The sequence below is a fragment of the Ceratosolen solmsi genome, unplaced genomic scaffold (assembly GCF_000503995.2).
Source record: "Ceratosolen solmsi marchali unplaced genomic scaffold, CerSol_1.0 scaffold47, whole genome shotgun sequence".
Classification (NCBI taxonomy): Eukaryota; Metazoa; Arthropoda; class Insecta; order Hymenoptera; family Agaonidae; genus Ceratosolen; species Ceratosolen solmsi.
Window position 1 is genome coordinate 4,972,078 of NW_011948419.1, and position 10,894 is coordinate 4,982,971.

Genomic DNA, 10,894 nt, shown 5'->3' on the forward strand with positions numbered 1-10,894 from the left:
ATTGTGTTAATTCCATATAACGGCCCAATTCAATGTTCTGCGACATCAAGTTAACTTTTAGAAATTTTTCGAATTTTTACTTTATTTTGGAAATATATTCATATGTTCAATTAATAGTAAAACTAAATTTTATAAAAATATTTAGATGATATCAATTAATCATTTTTTAAATTATTTATGATAGTTTCATAAACGTAAAACACAAACTTATTAATAATTTACAAGTGAGTAGAAATATCAACGCTTTTTTTTAAATATTATATTTCTTATGAATAAGAAAAAAAACGAACAATAAGGCAAATGTTAATTTTAATAATATAAAATTGATAAATAAATAATTATTAAGTAAAATGATAAAAAGATATAAAAAGATGAATTATCTAACGTTATCTTTTTATATTTAATAATAAATAACCATGTGTCGTATTGTCATTGCAAAATTTGTAGGTGTATATCACTCCAGGGTATCCATGCTATTGTACTTCTGCGGTTTAATGGCAAATATGTTTGACTTGGTTTTTTAAAATAGATGAAATATGAGCATATGAATATCCAATTCTAGAAAATGTGGAAAGTTCTTATTTTTCGAGTTAAACTTGCTGCCAAATTGTAAGCAATATCGCTTCATATATCATATGAATACATGTTTACTGTTTATCCATCTCCTTCTTTCGTATAACAATGATCAACTAAATATTTATTCATTTGTTGCTAGTATATTATATATTTTATATCAAGTATAAAAATATAATTTGTAGTTTTGTTTTTTTTTTTAAGTAGAGTTACTTAATAGAATCGAAATAAATATTAATAAAATAATGTAGAATTGATTCTTTTGACCAAAATTCTTGTAAAGATTCAAACAAGTACCAAATATTATAGGTATATATAATTAAATAATATAATAGAACAATAATTATTGAACAATTTATAATCAGATAAATTTTTCTGAACAATTAAATTGGTTCTGAATAATCTTATTTTTGAAATACAAAGAAAGTTATTGAAATAAGTTTATTGTACATAATTATAATTGTCTATGTTAATAATAAAGAAAATAATATTAAAATTTCACAATGGCATTAATAACAGCACAATTTTTTATTACCAAAATCAGGTTCTTACCTTAAATTATCTTCGCAATTATATTTAATAACATGATAAGTAAACTATTAACAGATATTATTACAAAAATTATTTAAGCGTTGCACTCTTAAGTATAAAGCACGTAAGGTACTATAATTACATATTGTTCTAGTGGGTTAGCGAAAACACCGTGACCGATTTTAAACTATTTGTCAATTGTATTGGAAGGATAACTCTGTTGGCAAAGAAAACGAATACAAAAGAAGCAACGAAAGGGGGGACTTAACTTACGCACCCTAACTGCTTTTGCGATAACGCCACCGGGATCTAAAACACACAACTACTTTATTGTGTATTCGAGTGCATGCGAACAGTTTTTAATTATACAAAAATATTTTATTCCATCTTTAAACAAAATTTTCTCATTTGTTAGGTGAATTTCGTTGTACAAATTTCATTATCGATCGAATTGTTAAATAATTAATATATTATACATATAAGGTATGATTTTAATTTATAAATATATATTTTATTCCTTTATTATTGAAAAGTTCGATATAGTTAATTTGAAAAAATACATGATATTAAAATTATTTTCAAGTCAATGTATCCGAGTTCTTGAGATCTCTGGAATTGCAGCTGGACTTTCTAATATTCACATGCAGGGCTATGTAAATTGGAATTCGTAATCCAACAAATTATAAACCAAGATATATTGAATATACTTTCAAAGGCAACTCTGTGGATTCTTATTGTGATTAACCACGAAAATGTAATTATCAATTGAATTTGCAAATATTTTGTTTTTAGTTATCAATTATGTTCAAAGTGTACTGTTATGTTTCTTTCTTTCCTTTTTCTATGCATAAGTCATTCTTTCACATTTTTACTTTCGCTTTTATAAACTAAAAAACAAACATAGGTACATAAAAAACCAAAGCTTGAAAAATTTGTAATAATTTATTGTTAGTAGACTATAGATATATTTTGAACTATTTTAGTAATTATCAGAGTGTTTTTAGATCTATTTTTTTAATTTTGAAATCGAACAACTGACACATTTACCATAAAATTATGAAAGTTTATAAAACTAAATACTATAAAATAAATAATTTATAGAACTAAAAACCCACGTATAAAATTTTAATAATTTAAACATTTTTAATTTATTTTGTAAATTTACTATTGCATTTTTGTTAACAACTTTTGCAATATGGGCATACTCTTAGAGAAGATCGATTTTTTATTTTCATAAGCAATAAATACGTCAGAAGATTTTAGATCTTCTAATTTCCTATTCCTACGTATACCATATTTGTCTGTATATTATTGGAACAATGTCACAATTTCTGCCTAATAATGTATTTGTTAGATGGCTATATGCTTCATAATATATAAAACAAAAAAATACGGCGCTGAAAATATTCATCAAATATCTTTAAATTTTTAAAATACATTCATAGAATAATATAATTAACATATATTATTTGAAAAATAAAAATATACTACTAATTAAAGTATTATCGCCCATTAGAACACAAATAGAAGCAATATTAATAATTAATTCGCAGAGATATTATTGTTGATATCATTGTGATAATCAGAGGAATATACGATTTCTTGGGACTCAGTTTCTTTAAAGTCAGAATAGTGTTTAAATTGTTTGCAATGTAAATCATTGCAGTGCAGTACTGTTGTAGCTTTTGCATCCGAGCACAGGAACGAGCTGCAGCCCTCGAAGTGCCGACTCAGTTAGTCCATTGCGGGGCGAGATTTGGATTTAACTACGATGCATCTGCCAAAACACGTGCTTCGGATAAAGACGGGGGGCTTTCATTTTTGCGAAGGCGAAATAGAAAAGGAAGGAAGATAGAAGCCTCGTACGCTGCGTTGAAACTTGTCCGTGCGGCTGATCGCATTGTTCGTTGGTATTATGTCCCCTAGAGTAGCCCCTTATTATTATCATCTCTACATTAATTGTCGCTTTCTATTGCTCGTATTGAGCATTTGTCAACTTGATATAATTCTACGTATATTGCATACAAGTCGAAATGTTTCAAGAACGTTTTATTTCATTTTCACACTCTTTTCCTAATTCTGTATTATTGTTATTAATTTAATTATTTTCATAACTCACTAATTTTGTGTTTAAATAATTATTATATATACTAATAAGTATTCACATGTTATTTTTTATAAAACTATCGATATTACTTATTTAATATAAATAGAATATTTTGTACTAATATAGAAAAAATAAAATAAAAGGTATTAAAGAAAATACAATTTGAATGAATTTCGATCAATAATATGTTTATTTTTGAACATTTTCATTTTCTAATATATGTTATGTTAATAATATTACAATAATATAGTTTATCTTCCCGGGATTGCGTACCCCGATTTTCCATCATATATTCGCCAATTTTTTTCTATTAATAATTATATTAATAATAATATATTCATATATATCACGCTATGTTTCCTATACAAGATTTCTATAGATATTTGCAATCTCGTTTTTCAATTATAATACACACAGAGATCTAACTACTTATGAGCTAAAAAAAGTTAATCTTTGACTATGAGATACAACGACATTCATTTTTTATTTATGCAGAATGTGATATCCTTACAAAAAGTAGATAGAAATCACTCTCCCTTTGCAATTAGTACGTTGAATACTATGCTGAAAAAATGACACACTTTACAAATGTGTTTTATCTTTATTACCAAATTCATAATTCATCAAATAACCTTTTGGATCACTCATATACTTTAAGTTAACCTGAGTGAATTCAGGTTCTCTTATTGCAATCATAATTCCTAATGAATATGAGTTCACTTATTTAACGAGTTTTAATTATACTTCGAAGTTTAAAAATGGCCGACAAATTAAATTAAATTCAGTTAATATTTTATTATGTGAATAAAAGCTCAATATATTTCTAATTTAATGTGTTCTTTATTTTTATTTTTTTTGTAGTTTAATGCTCGAAGTAGAGAATTATATTTAAATTAAATAAAAAAAGTATTTGTGAGATTCGGATTCTTTCTAAAGTAGACAACGAAAAACATTCGTTACTTAATCCCGGACTAAATTTCCCCGTATCATTCCGTATATAGACCTTATCCCCACACTTGTCCTTTAGAACTTCACCCCATCGTCAAGTCAAAGATTCACCTTTTTAGGCCCGACGCAGTACACAATGTACTAAAACGCGATCAAGAACTGAATTTTTATTAAACGCCAATGTGTTTATATATAATATATGTATATACTTAATCTATATTTCTTATCTATTCACACTATTTTTCCATCGTGTCTTTTTATCAACTACATATCAATAAATATATCTCAGCTCTTTCTTTTTATAAATGCACATGAATCGAATTATACATATACGAATTTTGATTTTCATTTATTACAGTCCTATAATACAAAGGTCAATATGTCGTAATAAGACCATTTTATACAACAACGTATAGATGTAAATTTATTTTTGTTTTAAGCAATCAATATTAAAAATCGACAAAAATATTCATACATGAAATAACTACGAAAGTTTTGTTATAATTTGCATTATTATTTGGAAAAATATTTCTTAATAATAAGATTCATTATAAATAATTAATAATATGCTAATGAAATGCTTCTAAATATTTTTATATTGTTATTGAACCCAACTTCAATTTAATTACTTTACTTAAATTCAAATTATTCAAAAATATATAAAAAGATTGTTAACTACTAGTTTGAAATTGTTTCACTGTTCAGTATATAAATTGAGTCACTATTAAAGTTAACTTTTATTTAAAAAATATGATGTAATGATTTAGTTTCTGAATTAAATATCTTTAAAATTTATAAAGAGAAAATATTAATTATTTTATTTTTTGTACTATGAGGGTTTATTATTAAAAAAATCAGGAATATGAAAAATAGACAAACCTTTACAATAAAGTACAAAAACGAAAATGAAAAAATAAACTATATAAATTCATTTTTATTCTGATTTGAAGGGATAGATGTTAAATAAAACAGAAACAAATACTAAATAGTAATGCAATAATATAATTTTAATCTATGGTTCATATATACTCCGAAAGAATTAATGAATTAGTCGCGTATGAGGTTAAAAATATCCGATCAAGAGTGAATGTATTTTGCGATCATTGTTTTTTTACTGTTCTTCTTTACAACTGATTTTTTAATATTTTCACAGGAATGATTTTTTTTAATTGCATCAATTGAAAAATCATAATGTAAGTCAATTGATAATTTCAAGCGACTGCTTGAAATTTATACAAAATAAAAAAGAAACATATTTCTTTTCAAGTATTTGTGCTATTCAAATTCCTTCTAAAGTATACAATTTAAATCATTCATTAAATAAAGCTGATTGAAGAAGATATATTTGTTTTCATTTAATTATTATAATAGTAATTATACCATTATAAATAATAATTGTAATCGATTGATAATGAATTTTCGATAAAAGTTATAACAAATTTTATGTTTTATAATTTTAATGTATTACGAAAAATTTCATACTATAAGCATTAATATATACTGATATACTGATCTAGATATAAATAATTATTTATTATTTTTACTCCACATTCAGACATTTGTAAGTGAAATAAAATTTTTATTATATAAATTATTAATTTATTTCGATTATCTTTTTCTGAATATTATTATCTTTTTTAAATAATTTAAAATAACAATTTTTATAAATTATATTTTGAACTCAACTGTAATCCGAAATAATTTTATATTTAAAGTTTCTTTACTTTTTCACTTTTAGAAATTGAGAATTGCTCTTTTGCATATTGATTAAATGCAAAACTTATTAGAACAACTCGATTTAATACTCGATTAAGTATAGTTTTATAATAGGAACAGCAAATTTAGAAAATCAGATCTATATTTCAAGTTATTTTGTATGTTAAATTAATAAATCATTTTAATATATTTACCATTGAGTCATGTCAATTGTCATTCCTATGTTTAAAGAAAACAATGTCAATCATTCCTTTGTTTTCAACTAGTCAATATTAAGAATGATTCATTACACAATATTAACAATTTAACAATGTATGAATTTCACTTATTTTTTTTACAATCATCTACCTCATTTTCTCAAAAAATCTCTTGTATTCAATTCCATTCCTTAGAGAAATCATCACCTGTTGGTATCCATTCTTGCTTGACGTAGATCAAATTAGGATCGTAGGGATTGTTACTACCAGTATTAATATCGGTAGCTCCTTGTTGCTGGCGTTCTTCAAGATCCCGATTATAGGGCCTTGAATATCTATATTCTCAGTATTTATGCAGCGTTATAGGTAGATTACCACTGGTGTTGACGGCATTGCAGTCCTGATAATAGCGATGATACAGAGGAGGTGATGGTGCAGCTCCAGATAGAGGTGTAGGCGGACTTGATCTGTAATTAGAGGCTTACATTTTTAATTTTATTTTTTTAAATTTCTTCAATGTAATAAGATTGAAACAGTTATTATTTCATATTTATCTAATACTTTAATTAAATATTTAAATATCAATCTTAAAAATTTTGCGTTTTCAGTTTAATATTAATTTATAAAACAAAAGAGCTACATTGGATGACATTTTAGAAAAATGGAACAATATTAATGCATTCGTATAAAGGAGATCAATCATTTTTATTGCTGTAAATTTTTATATTAACGCTAACTTTCAAGGCAACTACTTTTAATTATTACTTTTTAAATACATTAATTTTTTTATAAAGTCATAATTACAAATATTATTAAATTATAAATAAAAATTTAATCTACAAAAATGTAATTACGTAAACGATTTGTAATTCTTTAATTTTTAAATAAATGGACAATTAGAAATTATGAGATAAAGCACATAGAAAAAATGGTTGTTTGAAAAACATACGTTTCATTCCAATAATGATAAAATTTACAATACTTATTTTTAGATTGATTATAAATAACTTCATTCATGAAAATTTAATAATTGCCTTGAGCTATTTTATATTTTTTAAACGACGTTATATGAAAAATTGCAACAGTTAATGAAGTACTAGATCGATAAATATTTTAAATAATCCTGCGGAAAATAATTACTAGAATAAAATATGTATCATATTAATACGCTTAAATAAATTGCATTAATTTTGATTATTTTTTATTCAAAAGATCTAAATATAAACAATCTTGTACACGACAATTAATTTCTACGTAAAATATAAAAAACAAATTTTTTATCACTCGTCAAAAATCTTTTATATGATCATAATTTATTGTCAACTATGTTAAAAAATACCATGCTTAATTGAAAATTATTTTAAACATTATGGTGTTATTTTGCTTTTTTCGCTCTTTTTTAAATCATGAATCTATAACCTTGCAATTAAAAGGTCGTCGAACCGGCTCTAAATAAAATGTCAATCAATGAATATTTATTATTTTTTCATTTCTAAAATTTTTCCTTATCCTTTCGCGCTGACAAAAGGTACGCTGCGAATTTCCGAGAGTCACTGAGATATCATCAAGCCGACGGTACGTCAAAGATCCTCTAGAGGCGTAAAAGCCATTCCGTCGACTAACACGATCGTGAGGACGTAAATGGAGAGGAAAAAATATAGCAACCACATGCGCGACGGCGGCAACTTCCGATGTCTCTTTATTAGGTGCTGATGATGGACGACGTAAAAATTACCCATTTCAACACTTTCACGCCTCCTTCGATTACGTTGGTAATTTTGCATGACGCAAAGTTCAATAACTATGCAGCTATTTATTATCTTTAAAAATAAGTCACAGTTCTTATTTATGAGCTTTATTACGTGACAAAACGAAAACTGATCAATTGTGAATATCCTTGCATTTAGCTTAATATTTTGAAATTTTAACAATTATAAGTACATTTAAATTTCATTTGCACTTGTTTAATAATTGTGGTTCAAGATCTTGATATTACAAGTTTATCAAATAAGTGAAATAAGTTTTTCGTTATTTAAATATATACTTTATAAATTGTTGTATATTATAAATATAAAATATTAAAAATTAAAATATTAAAATAGTAAAAAAAAATTAACAATATTAAAATCATATTTAATCCGGATTTAAGTATATATGCATTTAGAATTAAAGATAAATATTATACGTAATAAAATTTTACATTTATTGGGGTATATATATAATGCTTTTAAAAATTTGTAATATTTTATTTGGAAAAGAATTTTTATATTATTTTATTTCAAATAAATTAAGAACGTAACGGGTTCCAGATAATCATGAAATTTACGTAAATTAGTTTTGTATAAGATTAATTTTAAAACAGATCTATAATTAATAATATGCGTTTATTACATTTATGAATTTTATTATCTGTCACACATATTTTATAATGATATATTTTATATTTTACTATAGTAGTATTGTCCTTACAGTTATTAATTGATACTTTATTTAATATTTGAATTTAATAAATATATAAAAATATTTTTTAATTCAAATTATTGAATTTTTGTATATTTACATTATGATTGATTATTTAAATATTAATTTTTATGAAAAGCAATTAATACTAAGTAATATTAAACTAATTAATACTTAAGTAATATTAAATATTTTTAGATATAATTTTTTTGATAAATAGTTTTATATTTTTGTATACTTTTAATTTTACAAAAGGTATTAATTCGAAGAAATATATTAAATAATATTTTATAGAATAATACACCTATGAATGGAATTATTTTGTTATAAATATACAATGCTCGAATGAAAAGAATAAATAATTAAAATTAACTTGATTTACCTATATAATTGACAACTGGGCGACTGGGTTTCCTGATACATTGTTGCGGTGTCTGGACTTGCAGCTTCTTGATACCACTGCGCGTGTCCTACGCTATTGTGACTCCTTGAAGTTGAATTGTATTCCGTGTGATCCATAATATATCCCGACGGGCAGTACGCTGGATACATATTGGAAGACGGCGATGGATTTGCTCTAGCAATACTACTGGTCGTTACGTGTCCATAGCCGGAAGAAGCCATCATAGCAGCGACGGATGATGTTGTTGCAGTGGTTGACGTTGTTACAACAGCCGCCAGATCCCTTGTGTTGACACCGGCCGAGACGACACTCCCCCCCATAGTTGGTTCTGGACGGGTTGCCATTATACTGTGCGACCCATGTGTATGTTGCTGAATCCCATGTTGTTGATGATGTTGCTGTTGATGATCTCTTGCGAGTTGACTACTTATCATCTGGTTGTTCGTATCTCGGTTATTAGTCATAAGAGCGTCTACGCTGAAACTCGTTGGATCAAGCCCAGCCATCGATACATCTTGAATCGTTGGATTTTGATGGTGTTGTTGATGGTGGGGATTGCTCTGATGATTTGGCACTAGGGAACTTTGTATGACACTTTGGACATTGTTGTTAGTTATATTCTTGCTATCTTGGATAGGACTATGATGATTGTGGTACTTGCTACTAACCAAACAATGCGTTGTTGAGATAGGATCATTAATGGGTTCCCTTTTGGGTTTACATAATACACTTTGATCTAAGTGCTTTTTACTATTGGAATTCGTTAAATCTCCCGTGGTTTGTACTACAATATTTAAGGAGTTTTTGTTATCATCTCCTCGTTGTTTTGTCTGGATGAGACTCTGTCGCTTCATTGCTTCCTCCTTTTCTTTCAAAGCATCTTGCTTTTTAAATCGTCTTCTGCGTCTCAAATATGAACCATTGTCAAACATATTATAGCTATCAGGGTCTAATGACCAATAGCTACCTTTTCCAGGCTTCTTATCATCTCTCGGTACCTTTACAAAGCATTCATTTAGACTTAGATTATGCCTAATTGAGTTTTGCCAACCCTGTTTATTCTCCCTATAGTATGGGAATCTTTCCATTATGAATTGATATATACCGTTTAAGGTAATCTTTTTATCTGGCGCATTCTGAATTGCCATGGTAATTAGGGCAATGTATGAATACGGAGGTTTGACCATATCTTTGCCTGGGTGATGAATGTGTTGTTGCGTGATGCCCGTTACGGGGTAACCTGCAGCTGTCGCGTAACTACCGTAACGATATTGCGCCTCATAATAGCCTGGAGCAGCTCCAACACTTGGATAGGATGGGGTACCCATGCCCATCGGAACGGCTGTTGCGTGCCTATAGTAAGCATTTTGCTCACTAAACAGCGTATGCATTTTAATGTAATTGCTCTCCAAAGCTAGCGGTAATTGAATAAGTGAGGGATTGTAGTACCTACTTATTTTTAGCACTGGTCGTCATTAACTTTTGAATCACTTAACAAGGTATTTTTCCATATGAAAATCATTCTCTTATTATATTTAGGCAATGTTCGCGAACATAATCAACAACGTATAATAATCATAATTATCGCGAACGATATTAATTAACATTTAATTAATGACACAATTGACACAATATAATCACACGCGAAAATATTTTGAGCATCGAATGGACCGTAAGAGTGAATATTTTACTTGATTTTACATATTATGTAAAACAACAAAGCTGCTACATACTTCCCTTTTTTATACTATTAGTTTATTTAATGTACCCTCGCATACAATATAAAAAATACATTGCCAAAGAGTTCAACAGACTCGTGATTGAAACTGAGACGGTAATGCGGATCCATGCGTGCACACACGAAACGAGACTACTTCTGCCTGCGCTTACAAATATATGAACCAACTTCGGACCAACGCGTTCTCACTCCACGGAAGGTTGAGTCTCTTCTAACAAACT

The 10,894-nt window shown here is 27.0% G+C and overlaps 1 protein-coding gene across 1 annotated transcript; it reads right to left on the reverse strand.

Annotated features, from left to right (window-relative positions):
* Positions 1 to 6,321: 6,321 nt before the first annotated feature.
* Positions 6,322 to 10,437, reverse strand: croc (forkhead box protein crocodile). Its single transcript, XM_011497530.1, has 2 exons — positions 8,915 to 10,437; positions 6,322 to 6,539 (listed from the first exon to the last, which is right to left on the reverse strand). Exons 1-2 carry the CDS (start codon positions 10,324 to 10,326, stop codon positions 6,416 to 6,418), a joined length of 1,536 nt encoding a protein of 511 aa, XP_011495832.1. The 5' UTR covers positions 10,327 to 10,437; the 3' UTR covers positions 6,322 to 6,415.
* Between the last annotated feature and the right edge of the window lie 457 nt (positions 10,438 to 10,894).

What these genes read in the sequence shown, in the direction of transcription:
- croc (XM_011497530.1), bottom strand. Translation starts at nt 10,326, where the DNA reads ATGCATACGCTGTTTAGTGAGCAAAATGCTTACTATAGGCACGCAACA. An exon ending in CCCAGTTGTCAATTATATAG is followed by an intron (nt 6,540 to 8,914) that starts GTAAATCAAGTT and finishes CTCTAATTACAG; the next exon opens with ATCAAGTCCGCCTACACCTC.